Source organism: Nicotiana sylvestris, chromosome 5 (genome assembly GCF_000393655.2).
Source record: "Nicotiana sylvestris chromosome 5, ASM39365v2, whole genome shotgun sequence".
In the NCBI taxonomy this organism is placed as follows: domain Eukaryota; kingdom Viridiplantae; phylum Streptophyta; class Magnoliopsida; order Solanales; family Solanaceae; genus Nicotiana; species Nicotiana sylvestris.
Genome location: NC_091061.1, coordinates 13,457,315 through 13,479,146, shown reverse-complemented (window position 1 = coordinate 13,479,146; position 21,832 = coordinate 13,457,315). Strand labels below are relative to the sequence as shown.

Genomic DNA, 21,832 nt, shown 5'->3' with positions numbered 1-21,832 from the left:
CAGTGTGGACTGACAAAATGTTCACTAACGATCCTCCATCAACCAAAATTTGATTTACTCTTTCATCGTGCATATAGCCAACCAGGTACAATGGGCGGTTATGAGGAGTGTCACCTAGAAAAAGATCGTCATTTGTGAATGTGACCTTTTCCTCACAAGCATTAACTTCTTGAGGAGTGGACTCGATGGGCTTTTCCGAAGATGGTGCCAATGGTAGGTCATCACTTTTTTCTTACCCTTTGTCAGCATGGAAACAAGAGGCATCAATGCCCTCATGAGAAATCTTCGTGTGGAACCAACTTGGTAACAACTCCTCCAAGGTCACTAGATGTCGTGGATTTTGAGGATGGCGAACCTCCACTTTTGATTTCTTTAAATATTTAACTGGATTCCATCTCCTTGGTCTTTTCAGCATCATTTTCCTTATTAGTTGTTCTATTGATTCTTTTCGTGGTTTCCTTTTGTAGTGCCTACGACGAGTCACCAATGTCCAACCTTCATCATCATTAGGTTTATTGACTTCAGCTTTGTCGCTCTCCGGTAATTCTTCATATTTACTTTCTTTAAAACCACATAATTCATCAGGACTGAATGAGCCAAAGATGATAGAGACTTGGTTTGTGCTTGCTTTCTCATCTTCAAGCACGATCTTCTTTTCGTGAGCCAAGTCCATGACTTTGTCCTTGAAGACAAAGCACTTATCCAGAGGGTGTCTTACAAGTTGGTGATATTTGTAGTAATTTGGGTCATTTGTTTCCCATCTTCATTTGGTCGCTTCATCTCCAGAAGCTCAATAATATTTAACTCGAGAAGTTCTTCAAAAATGGCTGGCACATCAGAATCCAGGAATGGGTAATCTTTCTCCTGCATTTCTTTTAAAGTCAACTTTCCCCTTGGCTTATCTTGAAAAGAAGTGAATTTCATACTCTGCTTCTTACTCACCTTTGTCATGAACTTCATAGGTGACGTGTTGACATTCATAGCTTCTTTGCTTTCAGACTTGGGTACGAACTTGCCTCACTTCTTGACTTCTTGCTTGTCATTCCCTTTGCGAGGTTCATAGATGGGCAACCTTTCATTTCCAGCGGAGGCCATGCTCAATTCCATGGCATGGGCACGAGTTGCAAGTTATTCAAATGTGCCAGGCCTGATACCTTGCAATATGTAGCGCAATCCCGCATGCCTTGGATGCACATCTCTATGCCTGAAGCTTCATTGAGCCTGTCTTTGCAGTTAAGGCTTGCATTCCTCCAATGATTGATAAAGTCGATAACTGGTTCCCCTTTCATTGATGAGTATTTGTAATTTCTATCATACTCACAGTACATCTCGTACTATAAAATCAATTGAGGAACTCTTGCTCTAGTTGATCCCAGCTATCGATAGATCCAGCCTCGAGGTCTGTGTACCAATCAAAAGCATTTCCTTTTAGCGAGCGGACAAACTGGTTGATGAGGTAATCTCCATAAGTCCCAGCATTGTTGCACGTCTCCACGAAGTGCGCCACATGTTGCTTTAGGTTACCTTTACCATCAAACTGTTGAAACTTTGGAGGTTGATAGCCAGAAGGCATCTTCAACATATCGACCCTTGAAGTGTACGGTTTTGCATATGTAAGGGAGGATTTGGCAGCAACTTCATATTTGTTCTTAATGGTTCCTTCAATGAACTTCTTCAGTTGATCGATTGGAATTATACCTTCAGATGAGACAGGGATAGCCTTAGTGGATGCTACTTGTCTTAGGGGAGAGTCACTCTCTAGAACTTCTGAGAGCTTGCCGGGTGCATGGGTGGATTCTTCTTCCATCAAGATTTCCACCATTTCTGTTAGTTTGTCAATTCTGGCCTCTTGATTTTGCATGCATTTGGTCAAGCCAGCGATTGCTTCCGTCAAGTTTGCCAACTACTCCTCCATATATGAAGTGTTTGTCACCATGGCTTTCATGATTGTTGTGGGCGACGGAGAGTAGCATGGATTTTCACACAGATTGATCCTTGATTGGCTCACACTATGTGGTGTAAGTGGGGAGGATCCATCACTTGAAGCATAATCATATTCCTTCACAGCAGAGTACTTGGATCCGGAGAAGTCAAGCAGAGCAAGAGTTTTCTTGATCTTTTCAGCAACATCGCTTCCTCCTTCAAATGCATTTGTGGAAGATCTTGCTCCTTTCGAGGATGAAGACCCGAAAATAGGGGTTGATGCGGACAGCACTTGGGGTGCTTGTTATCCTAAAGAGCTTGCTTTGCTCCTCGTAACTGGTCCGAAGCTTCCAAAGGTAACATCGAGGATGCTTTCCACATCAACGTAGAACCCGGAGTTAACAGCCTTGGTGGAAGTTGAATCGGAGTTGATTTTCTTTGAAGCCATTTTTAAGTTCTCGGACTTTGGTGATTGAAAAGTTGAGATGAGAGGTAGAGATTGTCCCACTGGGCATACCAGAATTTGTAGACAATAAATTGCGTCGAGAAAATAAAATCAAGACTGAAAAATATCGCAACAATCGTAGTATTTTATTTTGAATATTTGAGTGTACAATCTCTATGATTCCTCTGATTCTACTTTTCTAGTATAAATTCAAGGGTCTTTGAGCTTGATCTTGAATTTAAATTTGATTTATCTGTCGTGAACACATTGATTGTTGCCACGAATTGTATCACGAACAAGTAGCCTTGATCATGAACGCCTTGTATTTGATTTGACTTCGTTCTTGATCTTGAATACTTGAATTGTTCTTCGTTCTTGAGCTTGAACTTGATTTGTTCTTCATTCTTGCGCTTGAACTTGATTGCTTGAAGCTTGAAACTTGTAGAAGAATTTGCAGCGTTTGATCCACGAGCTCTTTCTTGCTTCTTGTTATAACTTCTGTGTCTTTTCTGGATTATGAAAACCCCTATTTATAGTTGCGAAAGGGAGGAGTTGTGATAAGAACAAATTCTTTCCGACCAATCAAATTGAAGTGTGACATGACCGCATTTGATTGGCCAGAACATGTCACTTGCACACATGGCGCGATTTCATTGGCCTTTTAGTGTAACTTGGCATGCCTTGTCATTTTGACACGTGACATGGTCCTATTGGCTCTTCCGCTTGACATGACGCGCTATGTCATTTGACACGTGGCACCAAACCGGGCCTCTAGGAAGATGACATCTTAGGCTTAATGAAGTGGGCTCATCACTTTAGCCCAATTAAATGGGCTAGCCCAATGGATTAAGACATATTTATTTAATCCATATATATTGGACTTATATAATTAATTCAATTATATTAGCCCATAATATTTATTTGGATCAATATATCTTGAATTTTAAAATATAATCCAAATTATTTTATGAATTTACTTTTAATAAATTTTGCATGTTTACATGGTGACTTTATTTCTACCCGTTAATGAAGTCCCTCCCTAGCTTCATTCTTCACGTTATTTCATCAAAAAATAGAGCCTTTTGACGGAGAATTTCTGTTATATTTCTTTTTTGTATTTCTTCATCCCAAGAATTTCACCAGAAAGTGTACTACTCAGAGTGTTTAATCTGGTAGGATTTGAGAAAAATCTGAAGTATTATTTGGTCGGAAAGTCCCACTTATAAATATGGGTTTTTGTTTGTTCTTGTTTTTGTTTGTTTTTCTTGTTGGTTAGCTTTATCACCACCAAAAAAATCGTGAATTAAATGAAATCCTCCCAACAATACGAATCTTTCACTTCAATACCACCAAAACCCCCTGATAGTCTAATGAACTCCTTTCCGACATTATCATCACAGATTTCTTTACCCAATCACCATATCAACATGCCTAGTAATATGAATATTGACATGTATGAACCAATTTCCAATTCATCTCCCCTTCAAAAATCATACCTACGAACTTTAAACTCTCATAATATTTCTTCTCCACTGCCTATCTCTCAAGAACCACTAAACTTTAATTTGGAGATTACTGATGAAGTTGAGGCACCAAATGATCCCTCAATTTTTATACCATTATCTTTGGAAAAAAAAAAACAGGATTTACAAACCATGGCAACATGCAGTGATTGTTAAGGTTTTTGGTCTTAAAATTGGACATCAAATACATAGACAAAAAATATATGCGTTATGGAAACCAACTAAAAACCTCCCTCTAATTGACTTAGGGTTAGATTTTTTCCTACTGAAATTTCAAAAGGAGGAAAATAAAAATCATGCCTTACAGGGTGGTCCTTGGTTTGTTCTAAATCATTTTCTATCCGTTCGTCAATGGGAGCCTAAATTTATGGCTTCTGCGACAAAATTAACTACCTCTGCTATTTGGCTACGATTACCAGAATTACCTACAAAATTCTATGATTACCAAATTCTTTAGAAACTAGGTCAAAAAATTGGTAAGTTATTAACAGTAAACACTTGTACCTCTTCAACAACAAGAGGACAATATGCTAGATTATGCGTGGAAGTACCCTTGGACCAGCCATTAAGGACACACATATACATTGGAAATCATTGACAAATTGTCCTTTATGAAGGATTAAACTTGCTTTGCATTAAGTGTGGTCGAATGGGTCATAATCAAAGGACTTGTAATTATCTTTTACAAGTTGATCCTCCTACAAAAACCTCAAACAAGGAACACATACTAAATACAAATCCTACCACTTCAAATACATCAATGTCAGCTCCTGAAGAATGGAAACTTGTTCAATTTCCGAAAAAATCAACCCTTAAAAGAAACACTTACACATAAAATCAATTGCAATCAACACATGCAGTGGGGACAAATTCCGCAAGTCAGTCAAGTAAACCAAGGGTAATTACTCCTAATACTCTTCCATTCACTAATCTAACTATAAATCATATTAACACTAATAGCTCTAAGCTAACCACATCCCCTGCTCCCTTTTTAATTAATAATAAATTTTCTAATCTTTATGATAATGAATCTGATAATGGTAATCCATTATCAAATCAAACGACAAATAGCCAATTACACAACACAAAGTCCACTCAAATACCAAACCACTTGGTCCAATCAGAAATTCCTCCAAAACTAAATCATATCCATCCTACAATACAAAACCTTATCACTATCCATGCAAATGGACACGTTATCCTACCCCACATACAAGACATGCCCCAATACCCAAATACACCATCTTCACCTACATACGAAAACCACCTACTTAACCTAGAAAATCATCCACCTCCTTCTTCGAATATCGGAATACCACCATCAATTACACCTATTGTAGCCTCATGCAAATAGGTAATGATGAGTCCTCCACTTCTAAAATCCATTCCACTACACCATCTCAAAATTAGTTTCAACCGTCCACTTTTACCATTGATATAGTTCTGCCTATACTTATTCAATCAAATCTAGCTCATAACAATTTGATTAACCCACTACCAAATCCTCTCATTTTAGAAGATGTTCCCCTTCAACCTGCTAAATCATTTACGAAGACCACAAACCCAAATAGGGCAAAACACCTATCGTCTTCAACACAATCAAACTCCATTCTCTCACCCTCCACCACATCTGATAATGAAGCCCAACACAATCATATACAATGCTCATATCCCACATGCACCAACACTACTATCATCTTGGCTAGAGGCGGGACTTCACAACCATGAATTAACATTCACCATGGAGGTCAATCACCAAGAGGTGACAATACTAATCAACCATACGAGTGACTTAACACAAATAGTGGCGGAAGGAATGCAATTGGAAACAGACCTTTATGCTCGTTACCATTGGTCAATGATGCAAGCACCTCACCTGCACCATACCATCCTCTCCCTCTACCAACACCATTTTGGAATCCAACACATCTTCATCCAAATCTACTACAAATGCAATTTTATCCCACTCCCACTCCTGCCAACCCTTGGATTCAACCTTACTGGGATCCACAACCATACACACCACTCTTGGAACCAGTAAAACCCCCTTCACCAACACCACCACCACCTAGCATCCCAATCCACTCGAACAAGAGGTGATTTTTCAGGCAGAACTAGATGCAGCAATCGCCTACAACAGAGAAACACGTCCAATACATGCATGTTTGGATGGCATCAAGGTCTTTGTCCAGAAAGAGGAGTACGAAAGAAAAATCTTCATAAGATGCCCCCCAAATATACTTGCAACATCATTTCGCTTAAGGCCAGCAGCAAATCCAGCGGTAGGAAAGTATGCAATGCTATTCCTCCCCACATTGAGGCTTCGTCCAGGAGAGTCCAGTGATAGTCAAAATGAAACCTTCATAAGTCATATGAACTTCATCATTTGGAATTGTAGGGGTGCTCAATCAGTTGAGTTCCGAATAAATTTTAGATCTTTACTAGACTACAATAGGCCTTCAGTGGTGGTTCTGCTGGAAACTCACTGACAATCTCATCAAATATTAAATGATGATTTTGAGTTCACAGGTATGATTAAGGTATCTGTTGTAGGTCAATCCGGAGGAATTGTTATAATATGGAATTCAGCTATATTCAATGTGGAGCAGGTGGCCACTACTACACAAGAGATCCATTGTCATGTTCAGGTTCTTCCTTTACCATTTAAATTTTTATTTAGTGCTATTTATGCAAGTACTAATTTAGCAACTAGACTAACATTATGGGAAAATATAATGTGTATGTATGATAACTAATAAGGGACCTTGGATGTTAGGGGGGATTTTAATGAGATATTACATGCAGTAGACAAATTTGGTGGATTACCTATAAATAATTCAAGAACTAATAAGTTATTAGTTGTAGCCACTTAACAAACTTAGGATACAAGGGTAGTCGTTACACTTGGACAAATGGTAGGCATAATAGTGTTAACATACTAGAACGTATTGACCGTGTTTTAGCTAATTATGGTTGGATCACTATTTATCCTGATGCTTTAGTTACACACCTTCCCCGAACTCACTCCAATCATTGTCCGATTAAAATTGAGCTCCAACACTGTTCAATGCCTAGAAAAAAAAATTTAGATTAGAAACTATATGGACTACCCACCCCTATTTCTCGTCAGTGATCGAACAAGTTTGGCTAGAAAAATTGCACTTATTTCCTGCTATTAATCAATTCACGGAAAAATAAAAGATTGGAATAAAGCTACTTTTGGAAATATTTTTAAGCATAAACAGAAATTATTGGCACGACTAGGTGGTATTCAAGCTTCTTTCCACTATCCAATGAGTAATTTTTTACAAAATCTGGAAAAAACTTTAACTTTAGAATTTAATAATATTCTAAAGCTTAAGGAAGAATTTTGGAAGTTAAAATCAAGAATCGATTGGTTAAATAATGGTGATGCTAACACCAAATTTTTCCACCTTACTACATTAAATCGAAGAAGAGATAATCGTATAACTGCTCTTCAAGACTTAGGGGGTAATTGGACTACTGACCCCCATCAGATTAAAGATGATATTACAAAATACTACTATCATCTTTTATAACTCAAAAAATTATTTCTACTAAAAGAACTTTTTTTACAGCCCTTTAATATATTAACATCAAATGAGCAGTCTTGTTTAACAACTCCTTGACAAGATTATGAAATTCTCACTGTCATCCATTCCTTTAAACCTCTAAAGGCTCCTGGGCCAGATGGATTGCATCCATTATTTTATCAAAAATATTGGCATATCATAGGGAACTCTGTCAAATATTTTTGTCATAAAGTTTTCTTGGACCATCAAATTGATCCTTCTATAAATACAACCTTCATTTGTCTAATTCCAAAAAATAAGAATTCCTCCACTATATCACAATTCCGACCTATTAGTCTTTGCAATACAATCTATAAGATTATTACGAAAATAATTGTTAACAGACTAAAACCAGTCCTGGAACACATTATTCATCCAACTCAATTTAGTTTTCAGAAAAATGGAAGAGCAGCTGACAATGCTATTATCGTACAAGAAATCATCACTAGATTCCATAAAATGAAGGGTAACAATTCAAATATGCTTCTAAAGTTGGATCTTGAAAAGGCTTTTGATAAATTGAAATGGTATTTTATTTACAACACATTACACACTCTAAATTTTCCACCAACTTTTATTAAATTAATAATGTCTTGTATAACAACTACTACTACTGTTATTTTGATTAATGGTACACCTATTGATTATTTTACACCTACATGGGGCATTAGACAAGGGGATCCTCTATCACCTTAGCTATTTATTCTATGCTTGGAAATGCTATCAAGGAAAATAAATACTGAAGTTGACTATAATATTTGACAACCAATTTCAATAGGTAGAAAGGGACCTCAATTATCACATCTATTTTTCGCGGATGATATCATTTTGACATCCAAAATTACAACTACCTCATGTCAATCCATAGCTAACACTATCAATCAATTTACACATCAATCTGGGCAAACCATTAACTCTGAGAAATCTAAAATTTTCTTTTCCAAGAATTGTGGTGCTAATATAAGAGTTTCAATACTACAAAATTTTCACATGAGTGAGGGCAAAGGTTTTGGGAAATATTTAGGGTTCCCTATATTTAACACAAGGCCCACTAAACGAGATTATCAATATTTACTTGACAATTTCAAATCTAAATTGGCAGGTTGGAAAACACATTTTTTAACTAAAGCAGGAAGGACGACCTTAATATGTTCAACTTTAAACAACCTTCCTAATCATCTAATGCAATATATTACACTACCTTCTTATATTATTTCCTCTCTTAATAGATACCAATGAAATTTTCTACGGGACACCACTCCTCAAAAGAAAAAGTTACATCTTATTAAGTGGTCTATGGTTACACAACCTTTAGAGCGAGGGGGATTAGGCATACAAAATCTTAGTACCAAAAACCAAGCTTTGCATGCGAGTCTTGCATGGAGGCTTTTTCAAAACCCTAATCACCTGTGGTCTCAAGTATTACTGCATAGTTACCTAAGGCCACCCACTTTAATCAAATATAAAGTCTCATCAACTTGGCATAATATTCTTACAGGTTGGTCCAACTGTGGATTAGGTTTTAAATGGAACCTAATTACTGGACAACACGTAAAATTCTGGAATGATCCTTGGCTAACTCATAATTCTTTGATTCGTAATTATATATCAGGACCCCTCCCCCAAGCTGAGGACGGAAAATTAGTGTCAGATTATTACTTCAATCACAAATGGCACCTAGATAAATTACCTTTCGTAGTACCTCCTTCTTTAGAATATGCAATCACTGATATCTATATACCAATGGTGCCCATAACTTATGACACATTATATTGCGCAATTACACCAAATGGGATATTCTCTGTGAAATCTATGTACAATACTCTCCTAAATGGACTCAATCAACCAACAACAAATGAGTTTACTAACTATAAGTGGATTTGGAAACTTAACATACCACCCAAATTTCTTTCTTCTTATGGTTAATCTGTCATGAAAGACTCCCTACAACTTCTTATTTACATATATTAGGCATTATTAATTCATCTCTATGCCCACAATGTCATATGGTCCCTGAAACTATAAACTATATTTTCCTTCAGTGTCATAATGCTCTTGCAATTTGGATTGCTATTAATATATCCACTACACAAATAAATACTCCACCTCAAATTGATCATACAACTTGGTTACACAACTTTATACATAAGCAGCCATTATCCTCCTTTTGTAACATTCCATCTTCCATAATCTTGCCTTTTGCTTTGTGGCAGTTATGGTCTATAAGAAATAAAAACTATTTTGATCATCAAAAACTTAAGTCAAGTATTCCTTTACTATACAAACAGGCTGCTGAATTTTATTATCTCACAAATCCTAAAAAAGAAATAACTCATTACTACCTCTATATATAAAATGGCATCCACCAAACAGACATTTTTTTAAGTTAAACATTGATGGATCTTCATCCTACACTCACAACAAATGTGGTATTTGTGGGTTGTTTCGTAATCAACATTGCAAATGGATTATACAGGAAGAGCACAACATGGCTCAAGTGTTCAGACAGAACTGTTGGCACTACTAATGGGGCTAAAAATTGCTATCCAGCATCAACTCACACCACTGACCATCGAAACAGATGCAACTACAATACTTGATATGTTAAATATACCTACAATGCAATACAGTAATTTAATCAATGATTGCAGGTTATTACTCCTACAGCTGGATAATCCAAAGATTCAAAGCATATACAGAGAGCAAAACTTTGTCGCAGACTGTCTAGCTAAATATGGAGCAATGCATGCGGTGGATAGTTGTATACTTTTTGGAAGTCCTCCACTTTTTGTCAAGCCTTTTTACCAGCAAGATCAGGATGGAATACTTAGAAGAAGACTGATGAAATCAACAACTATGATATGTAATAGTAGTTCCCTAACTAGTATTGTGTCTAGTAATAGTGTTGTAGTAACAAATCCAGGTTCTGTATATAACAATCGTTCCCATAAGGGGGACATAGTATCCAACTCTAATTCTCTTCAACTGATGCAGCTTATGCATCTTACAAACACTTTTGTACGTTTTTAAGTATCTATAATATGTATATCTTTTTAACCAAAAAAAAGCTTTATCACCATTAAAATTCTTCTGTTCGTAAGAGTATTCCAGCAAGGGTGTAATGTAGTGGGTTTGAGGAGAAAGAACGAATATGGGTGGAGAAGATTCTTGATATTTTTTGGTGGTTGAAAATGGATGTTACTTTAATGGTGATTTGGTTTTTGATGTTTTAAGCGCCAATACCACACAAGAGGGGGGTGATTTGTGTGGTACCAATTTTCGGTTAACTTAACTATGGAAGGACTTGGTTCTTCTATGTGTTCCAACTACTACTATTTGCAGAATAATAAATACAAAAAATAAAGAACACAGAGATTTTACGTGGAAAATACCGGCTCAAAAGGTGAAAAAACCACGACATACTACTCAGTAGGATTTTTTCAAACTTCCACTAAAATCACTAAACCAAAACATCATTTACAAAAACTCTTTGTAAACCTAAGGATTAACTCTAATCCTGTTGTGGCACACAGTCTCAACTGTTGCGACAACTTCAAGTTAACTCTAACTTGAACACTCTAGATACCTAATACAATTGCTTCTATAAAAGCTGAAAGGTACAATGTAAAATCACCTACTACAATTGAACTAGAATAAAAGATAGACACATGAAACTCTTTATGGAGCTGGTTCTTCAATCTGGTTCATGTAGCTTCAGGTTTGCACACTTGAATCACACACGAACTGCTTCCAAAAAGCCTTGCTATTTTGCTCTCAATTCACGTTTAACTTCTGCGTTTTTGTGCAACACTTGTAATATGAGAACATCAGTTAGTAGATGAAGAAATAACTAGAGTTCTGATGCAACTCTTCCTTGGTGGAAGAGTTCTAGTTGATTTCAACTTCTAACTCCTTCCCTATCTTGAATTGTGTTCTCTTTGATTAAGGAGTCCTTCTCCTTATCAATTATGCAACCTTTTCGATCAAGAGATATTAAATACACCAAGTTAAGCTTATCTCCTTCACGTGCAACCACCACATGCTCGAATCTGCCTGTTTTTGTGCACCTGAGTGATGGACTTGAGGGATGGACCTGGTTCATCCTGAGTTCCTTTGTCACTCTTCAAAACTAACCTTTACTTGGTCCAACAGTTTTGGATTGAAAGAGGAAGATGGAGGTCATGGAATTTGGTGTTGGTTGACATGTGATGATGAGGTTAATTTTAGCGTGGCACCTGCTGATTTGGTAGCTGACATGGACAAACTAATAGAGGGATCGGGTGCCATAGTAGAGGAACGTTAGGTTTAATGGCAATTCTAATTAGTTTGGTAACAGTAGGGATAGGTCTGGACGAAAAGTATAACAGGGGACAAATGTAAACTATATACCATAGTAGAGGGACAAATCTGGACCTTTTACCTTATTATTATTATTATTATTATTATTATTATTATTATTATTATTATTTGAATTATTATTATTATTATTACTATTATTGTTGCTATTTGAATCTATTCGATTTTAAATTGGATTGTAGACAATATATGAACAAAGTGGAAAATGCACAGTCACCTAGGAGTGGTCATATATCGGGTAAAATCGATAACCCGAATCGTTAATTATTTATTGGGTTATCGGTATTGAGTTATTGGGTTAACGGTTCGGTAACGGGTTAAATTTTTTCTTTATTGGGTTATCAGTTCGGGCTCGGTTTGGCAATTCTGTTATTGGGTAAAACAGATAACCCAATAAGGATTAACTAGTTTACTAGTTTACCCTTAAGTATATACATACTAGGGTTTCATAATTCATAGTTCACTCTTTGATTTCCCTATCTTTCTCAGTTTCTCCGCCTCACGCCCTCACCAGTCAGCCCGTCAAAGACTCAGGCCAACGTTTGTCGCATTTCTCAGCTTCTTTCTTTCACTCTTCAGTCGCATCTTCACTTCATTTCTCAGATCCATCAGATTCTCCAGTCGCATCTTCACTTCACTCTTCAGTCACATTTCTCAGTCGCATTGATCAGCTTCATCTTGATTCTTCGTGTAAGTTTTTAGTTGCTTCGTCTTCATCTTTTTCTTAGTTTGTTTGAAAGCATTTTGGCTCTGGATTTTACTTTAGTTTGTTTGAAAGTTGAAGTGAGATTTGTCGTGTGCTTTAATTGTTGAGCTGTTACAAAATTACCTTGTGTCAGTTGTTATAAAATTTGTATTTCATAACTAATAAACTTTTTAATCTATATACATAATTCTGCACTAGAGTAAAAAAGTAGATATCAATGTACAAAGAGTTACTGCTAGTCGTTTTAACAAAGAAGATCTTAAGAACACTGATTTTACCGAAACTGTTGTATACATTGCAAATCTTATAAAATTGTTTTAGCAAAACAATTTTATACTGAAACTGTTTTATACATTGCGAAACTATTTTAGTTGTTTTATCTTATCGAGTAAACCGATAACTGAACCGATAATGATCGATAACCGATTAACCGATAACCTTATTGATAACCAATATCTTATCGGTTTGGTTATCGGGCTATGATATTTGTAAACCGATAACCGAAAACCAATATCTTATCGGTTTGGTTATCAGGTTATGATATTTGTAAACCGATAACCGATAGACAAAACCGATAATATTCATAGCCAAACCGAACCGATGCCCACCCTTACAGTCACATATTATTAGTGATATTGCTTGAAGTGCATTAAGCACATTTTCTTCCTAAAATAAAATGTTGTTATATTTTATGGGAAGAGTAACTTAAGTTTATAATATAATAGATAAATTTGAATAAATTTAATAATGAAGAGTATATATTATTCCGGTTGAGCTTATGTCACTAAAAAATCTGAGCAAAAGGAAAATTATAAATTGGACTTGTTAAAGTATTACACTAACATAATATTGGTTAAACTCACATTCAACCCGCCCATTTAGCACCCACCTGTTTTTGACCCGCATGAAATATGGGCAGATTGAGACCAACCCGTTTTTGCTCAATCCATTTTCACCCGCCCAAATCTAATCCAACCCGCCTATTTGCAACCATTAGGTTAACATAAGTAGGAAAGGCACCTCAAAACTTTTAAGTCAAAAGGAATTATGAGAGAGTTTTCTTACTTTCTTGAAGCAACCTATAGTTGAGATGCATCATGTTGCTTCATATAATTTATTAATGATCAATTTCTTCAACATGTGATCATTTATAAACTATGCACATAAGTGAAAAATATTGAGTTCAAAGAAATTTTTGTATGGGTAAATAAGAATTGTCCCTTGGAGATCCATAAACTCGAGTAAATATGGACTGTAATCCCTCTGTTGTTTCCCTTTGTCAACTCCTTCAAGTTTATAGAAGTCCAAGTGATTCCAGGTGCTGAACATGCTCCTGTGGCAATGGCGGCGGTGACCAATCATTACGTGCCACCTCGCCTACGTCCTCAACGACATATTCCTACACAAGAAAGCATATCAGATAGAACCCTAATAAGCTTTCTAAGAAGAAAAAAAAAAGGGCAACTCGGTGCACGAAGCATCCTGCGTTCACGCAGGGTCCGAGGAAGGACCCCACCCAAGGGGTGTGATGTAGGCAGCCTACCCTGATGCAAGCATTAGCAGCTGATTCCACGACTCGAACCCGTGACCTATAGGTCACACGCAAACAACTTTATCGTTGCTATGTAAGAAAAAAATAAATAAATAATACAATAAATAAGCTCAGTAAGAGTTATGAGGAATGAGTAATGAAAAAGAAACTAGAACTTCAAGTATCAAAAAGTAAAACATTCACCCCCTGCTTATGAAGTTCTATTTAAAGTTTTTATTACAATGATAGGGAGGGAATGGCTAAAATACTAGTATGTAAAGGAAAGTTGCCCAACAATGTCTGTCTGAATTGTATATGGAAATTATAGAGAACATTGGAATACCTTCAGTCAATATAGGAACGCGAAAAAAAAAAGGGTTTGGCAATTTACATTTTGCAGTGCTAGTACACAATAATAGTCAGAAAGTCGGATGCAACATAAATCAGGGTGTAGTACTTCCTGATATGCTAATATCTGTACGTTTTCCACCCAATACTAACCGAGCACCCATGTCCTTATGCGACAACTCTTTGGATTATATCAACTGCTACCTTTGTGCACAGACAGTCATATATATGTGTGTGTGTGTATATATATGACAACGGCAAACATTTTGAAAGAGAAACAAAAACAAGGGTATCGCTTACCTTTGTTAGTATTCTTTTCTCAAGTATGTTGTAGCGTCGCTGCCAAATTCTCTGTCCAACCATTGTAGCAACCAAAACACTGTAAAACATGCCAAAAATGGCAAACACTGCTAGCACAATTACAGCTACGATTAATAATACCGGTATCCCAGATTCACCTCCACCTCCAAAGCAATTCCCACATTCACATGTCGTGTTCGAACAATTCTCTGAGCATATGTTACAATCAACGCAGACATAAGTTGTACCTGTACAACGCGTATGACAATCTGCACACATTCTGCAATGATAGGAAAAAGGAAACAGTATCAAACGAACTCCATTTCCTCAAATGTAGCATGCCAAAAGAAAAAAAGGATCAGAAAGAAAAAACAATTCTCCGGGAAGTATAGTACGAGATGTTAATGCAAAAGATCGAAAAGAAACTAAAAAACTAAAGATGCAAAGATAATCAATCAAAAGATTCTTTAGTGGTTTTTTTCGTTGTGATGTCAACTAACAGTTACGAACTTGTACCCAGCGCAGTATTAAGGTTACTATGATCTGGAAGCAAATAATGAAAGTTAAAAGAACATAAAACACATTATTTGTACCCCTCGCAAGAGCAACAAGACAAAGTATTCTGGCAGGGCTGACCCAAATCATCGCGCACACTTTCATCAAAGCAAGTTAAGAAGCAACCAGATATGCCCATCAATACAAAAAACAACAGTGCCCCTGCACAAAAGCCAACCAATAGCAATAAAATTAACTCTTTTATCATTTAAGAATCGCTATGTGCTGAAAATAGTAAACTTGGAATTTTGGATGATGCACTATATGCATCTTAATAAATATATGCATCAAGTGCTCACGCCTCTTTCATCATGATTGTTCCTACTGTTTTCTATTTCATTTCTGTTTGTTTCAGTTGTTTTTTTAAATAACCGAGAAGTTCCTGAGTAAGCTCCTTCAATCCCAACTGTACACACAAGTTCAAAACTCGGAGGCAGTGTGAGCCCGCCCCTCTACCATTCTCCCAGTTAAATAGTCAGTGACAAAGTTTGAACTCGTGGTGTGTGCCTAACCCACACTTTTATGTATTACGTCCTTACCATTGAACCAAAGCCCTGGTGTTTAAAACTTTGGAATAACTAAGTAAATACATTGTTTATCTCATATTCTTTCATCACTCCCTAACCAAATCTCATTTACCAAGGCGGCTAAATAAGACATAGAATCCTAAAACCAGCAGGGAAAATCAGGTCTTTGGGGCCTATTGGTACCGAAGTTACATGTTAACATGGATAGGTAAAAACTGTATCTAACATGTGGCCGTTTTGTACATCAATCTGGATTGGTCATCCAGTTGGAAAAAAAGAATATTAAGCAGACAAAATAAACAAAAATGCTGATAACTAGTGCGAATGAATATGTTTTACCGCATATGTAGTAGAAGCTTAGTTCGCTACCAAACCCCCAATGCAAACGAAGCCATGACTTCTGATGTGTATCAATCACATATACCAAATATCCCAATGAAGCTATAACCTGCAAAACAGTAGGTTAGTGATCAATTGAAGATATTGTTCCCCAGTACTATTTAAGTAATATCTTGAAATGAAGAAAAAAACTGTAAAAAGGGCAACCCACGTACAAGCTGAACAGCGACAAAGATGACCAAAATGTCTGTAGTCACAAAGAACCGAAATTTTAAGGTTCGCCATTTTCTATGAAGATCGTTAACTCTCAAGTAAAAGGGAGCCTCGCAAGTCGTACAATGAGCAAATGCAAATCCTTCCTGTAAAAAGACAAATTTTAGGTGACACCATATATTCAATTTTGATGACTAAAGCTTATTGCTGTTTAGTAAGAAGTGATCCGCCTGCAGTTACGGCCTTTGCCTATAATGATATAAAGGCCAATAACTAATTGAAGACTTGGTCTAGTTCACGATACACTGTATCGAATACAGTAAGCATATATACAAATGAAAGTAAGCACAATGGCCAATCTGAAAGCTATTCATGCAAGATACAAGTACAAATGAAGATAATTTGATTCCTAATCGTACTCTTTAAAGCATCAATGCATGTTTAATAAATCCCACGTTAAGGCAAAGTTTAGAGGTAATAAGGCTAAAACTTCTGACGAACAAATGTTCTTAAAACATACCCTCACAGCACGCCATTGATCAAGGCATTCTCGGTGAACATACTTTGATGAACCCTTGCATTTACAAGGTGCAATAAAATCCCTACCTGAAAAAGAAAAGTTAAAACGATCGTAAGTATCTTGCTTCAATAAATTCACTAACCAAAAAATTACTAATATGCTTTGAACATAATAAACAAGGAAAAAACTCAACAAGAAGCATTCAGTAAAAGACATTATCTGCATACAATAACCAAAGAAGAATTCAACACGAAGTATTCATGAAATGATAACAAACTAATAACTCCGTTTTGTCAAAATGTTTTTCCCATCAATCATTTGATCTGAACAATTTCAATGGATCAATCAACTATATCTCAATTGCAAATCAGTTATGTTTGTTTTACCCATAAAAAAAGGGCAGCACGGGCTACTTCCATGGCTTGAACCCGTAACATATAAGTCACACAGAGACATCTTTCGTTAGGGTTGACTTTTATCATAGCTCGAACAATTCTTTATCAACTTTAACCTACTGTAACTCTCCTCCTTTAAGCAGACTTGGAATAAGCTATGATCTATGAACATATGCAGAGTTCAATCTGACTATTTCAAATAGAATAAAAGCTGTGTGATATATTACACAATGCAACTAACCATTTTCAAACCAAACTGAGAGTACCACAACAAAACAAACACCACATCTTCAACCCCCCCACCCCACCCCACCCCACCCCCACATGTAAATTTTCGTTCAGTTCAGCCTCTCAGTAATACAGTAGCTGCACTTGGGCTAAAACAATTTGGCTTTCAGTCTGAACAGGGGCAAACCCGGTTACTTAGTACCTATGGTGGTGGAAAATAGCAGGTCCTCGACAGTTTGCCGAGCAGCTGAGTACAAGCTGGTCCAGACATCACACTTATCAAAAGTGAGGGGACCCACATGTGAAAGATGCAGAATCCACTCAATTAAACCCAAAGAAACTACCTTTACACTTAAAATCAAACAGGAATCCTAATAATACACACAAACCAACAAATATTTCAAGCAAGAATTGAATATTTGCAGTTTTGCACAAACCCATAAAGTAAAAAATGAAGGGGTAATAAAAACTCACCATCACTTTCAAGGCAAATACGGCATTGAATTTGGTTAACGTTACCAGCTTCAAGATCAACCTTGCTGGGTTTAGCAAACAAAGGAGGGACTATAGAAGAAGAAGAATCCAAATAATGAGCCATTTCTTTTGCCTTTTTGCTTTCCCCTCCAATTATCAATAGAAATAGATAAATAAACTGTACTTTGATAAATTGAGTTCATCTTCATCGTCAAGAAATTATAACAGAACAGAGAAAAAGAAAAGTCCTCCCAAAACCAATTGCAAAGGTATCTAATAGATTGACTATTACGAGGTCTATATTATTTAAATATTTATTTCAAGAATTTGAAATTTATGGGTACTTTTAATTTACTAGACTCTAAATTAATAATTTTTACATATTCAACATATTTCTTAAGATAAATATAAAGTTTGGACCTAAATTACTCTTGTTTTTTTTTTATACCTTCCCCGGAGCTCCCCAATTTTGCTTTGTTGGTGACTCGAACCCGCAACTTTAGTGTAGGACCTAGAGGGTGCTTACTACTTTAACAGTCTTCTAATTATCCTTGGGCAGACTCTTTACGAAGTATAATACTTGTTGTTAGGTTAACTATAATAGTGTTGACAAAATAAGCCTATATTTGTCAACCCGCCTAATCCGCCCATATTTTTGTGTAAAAATAGCACGGGTGTAACAACCCAACTGGTCGTTTTGAGCAATTGCGTCCGGTTAGGCAGTTTGAGGTCACGAGTAGCTTTACACAGTGTATTATGACTTGCGTGCATCATCACTTCGGGTTTTTGAGAAGTTCAGAAAGGATTTTTAGAAGTGACTTTCATTTGAGAAGCTTGAAGTTGAAAGAATTGATCAAGATTTGACTTTTGAGTATTTGACCTCGGATTGGAGTTTCGAAGATTCTGATAGGCTCGGATTGTGATTTTGGAATTAAGCGTACGTCCGGATTTGGATTTGGAGGTCCGTGGGTTGAATTGAAGCAATTCGGTGAAAGTTGGAAAAGTTGAAGTTTGGAAGATGGAGGAGTTTGACCAATAGTTGACTTTTGTGATATCGGGGTTGGAATGCGATTCCGAAAGTTGGAACAACTCCGCTATGTCATTTGGGACTTGCCTGCAAAATTTGGCGTCATTCCGGGTTGGTTTGATAGGTTTCGGCACGAGTTCTAGAAATTGGAAGATTGGAAAGTTCATAAGTTCGATTCATGGTGCGATTCATCGTTTCGGCGTTGTTTGATGTGATTTGAGACCCCGAGCGAGTCCGTATTAGGTTATAGAACTTTTTGTGTGTTTAGAAGGGGTCCCGGAGGCCTCGGGCGTGTTTCGGATGGGCTACGGGTAATTTTCCTCCCATTTTGAACTGTTGTTCTGTTTTGTGGTGTCCCGTTCTATGCGATCGCATAGGTATAGCCGCATCGCGAAGGCTCATTTGGTGGCTAACAATTTTCCTTCTTTGTGATCGCATATACTAGCCCGCGATCGTGTATGTATGCTTCTGCCTTCTCCGCACTCGCAGTCCATCTACCGCGTTCACATAGCTCAGCTATTATAGTTGGTGACTCGTTCCCTTCCTCTTCTGCGATTGCATGCATCATCTCGCGATACCATAGTGCATTTTGGGCAGTGACCATTTTTCTTCTTCGTGATCACATTGTTTCTTCTGCGATCGTGATGCACAAATACCTGGGCAAACAGAATATATTCCCAAATCGAGGGTTAGGCCATTTTTATCATATCTTGAGTTCTAGAGCTCGATTTAGGGCAATTCTTTATGGGTTTTTCAGGCAAAACGATTGGGTAAGTATTCTTCACCTAGAATTTATTATATTCCATGATTATATCTTTAAATTTATCATTTAAATTGTCTTTTGGGTTGAGGAAAATGTTGGTTTTTGAAGAAAATGTTTAAAATGAAATCATGATTTAAGGGACGAAATAGTATCGGAATTTGATAATTTTTGTATGGTTGAACTCATATTGGAATGGGTGTTCTGATTTTGTAAAATTTGTCGAGTCTAAGGTGCGGGCCCGGGGGTCGGCTTTTGGACCAATTTTTAGAATTTGATAAAGATTGAGACTTTATGATCCAGAATAGTTTCTTATGTGTTCTATTTGTGCTTTGAAGTTAGTTTGGTTAGAATTGAGCCATCCGGAGGTCATTCCACCCGAGAAGTTTATTTTAGAGTACCGATCTGTCTTCTTTGAGGTAAGTATCTTGTCTAACCTTGTCTGGGGAACTTCCCCCTTAGGATTTGAGTCTTCTATGCTAATTGTGGCCCGTGTACGCGAGGTGACGAGTGCATGCTCGAGCTTATTTGTGAAAATTTGCCTTTTAGGGTTCTTAGGTCCTTATATTCACTAAGTAGTAAGTTGTTCTGATATGATTGAGTTTTCTATTTGCTAGTTTCACCTCTACATGCTCTATACGATGTTGTTAGTACTTTTTTACCTCTTATTTGTTATTTGGCCCTTATTTGCCTTAATTGAAGTGATTTCCTTCCTTATTGTTTTTATTACTTCTTAATTGTGAGTTCCTCCGTGACTTTGTGCATATATGCTACATGTCCAAATTATTGTGGTTGCCTGTGTAGTTATCACGTGCCTTACATGTCTTGTTATTTTTTTAATGGTTGTTGTATTCCTTTGATTTTTACGTGATTCTCTTGTTTCCGTGTACTCATACTCTTGGTGGTAGAAATCCTTATAATTGAGTTGTTGATTTGTTGATGTTGATTTAAATTATATACGGTGGACGGTTTGCACACCGCAACAAGAGGAATAAGGGCGATATAAGATGAGGAATAAGGGTGAATTAATATTATATGGTGGGATCAGGTTGCACACCGCAACAGGAGGAATAATGGTGATATATTGAGGAGGAATTAGGGTGAATTGATATTATATGGTGGGATTGGGTTGCACGCCACAACACATTATATTTATTGTTATGATATTAATATTGTACAGTGGGATCGGGTTGCTGATCGAGGCCAACCCTACACCACTACGAAGTGGCGAGACCGGTTGAAACAGCTTTTACCCGAGATGGTCGGGATCGAATCCACATGGAGCTAGAAGCGGGAATTGGATTTCTATCTAAACTAGAGATGTGTAGTGCTCGTAATTACTCTTCCAATCATTTTTTGGTTGGATATTACTTCTAATATTTATGCTAATAATAAGCTAAATTAAACTAAGAATGATTGCTTGTAGGGTTTTCTAATTAGTTAAAGAGGCACTAGGGAGGTAACTTTCTCCTAGGTGAATACTTGACGGGATCTAAAGCCTAGGGCAAAGACGTTATGTTGGGGATTGTGATATAGCCAATGCACGGAATTACTCACTCTATACCTCTCGGTAGCTTGAGTGACTTTGCCCTAATTGACATTCTTAAGACAATTGGGTGTCAAAATTTTGCAAGCAATATAGGCTCAAGTCGGGTATTATTATCTTTAGGTTTAACCCTTTAATTCGGACTATAAATCTCTTGATTACACCCAAATTCCTTGTTGGACTGATTTTCCTAAACTCAAGCTCTCTCTCTCTGAAGAAGAACCCAAGTCATATAGGCATAAATTAGTATTTGCAACCACTAATTCAACATGGAAAACACAAATCAATCCAAATATCAACTACCCACAAACATCTAAGCCTTAAATCAAAAGACCCATCAAATACTCATACTAGGATTGAGCCACAACCCTAGATAAGGGGTCTAGCTACTCATAATAATGAAAGAAAACTGATAAATAGATGAAGAATAATCCATAAGATTTAGTTACAAGCTAATAATTGAAGATTCAATGATAAACCCACTATAAAATTACTCAAAATAGTCAATAACCACCGTTCACGT

At 36.7% G+C, this 21,832-nt stretch overlaps 1 protein-coding gene across 1 annotated transcript; it reads right to left on the bottom strand.

Moving 5' to 3' along the window:
• Window positions 1-13,574: 13,574 nt before the first annotated feature.
• On the bottom strand, window positions 13,575-18,229 carry LOC104228672 (uncharacterized). Its single transcript, XM_009781184.2, has 7 exons — window positions 17,977-18,229; window positions 16,880-16,965; window positions 16,362-16,505; window positions 16,147-16,255; window positions 15,319-15,442; window positions 14,726-15,005; window positions 13,575-13,945 (listed from the first exon to the last, which is right to left on the bottom strand). The coding sequence occupies exons 1-7, from the start codon at window positions 18,098-18,100 to the stop codon at window positions 13,841-13,843; spliced, it is 972 nt and encodes a 323-aa protein (XP_009779486.1). The 5' UTR covers window positions 18,101-18,229; the 3' UTR covers window positions 13,575-13,840.
• Between the last annotated feature and the right edge of the window lie 3,603 nt (window positions 18,230-21,832).

Bases quoted from the DNA above. Each gene is read 5' to 3' on its own strand.
- LOC104228672 (XM_009781184.2), bottom strand. From the start codon at position 18,100: ATGGCTCATTATTTGGATTCTTCTTCTTCTATAGTCCCTCCTTTGTTT. The intron at 16,256-16,361 runs GTACGTGGGTTG...ACTGTTTTGCAG, and splicing joins TCTTTGTCGCTGTTCAGCTT to GTTATAGCTTCATTGGGATA. The intron at 15,443-16,146 runs GTAAAACATATT...GCTTTTGTGCAG, and splicing joins AAGCTTCTACTACATATGCG to GGGCACTGTTGTTTTTTGTA.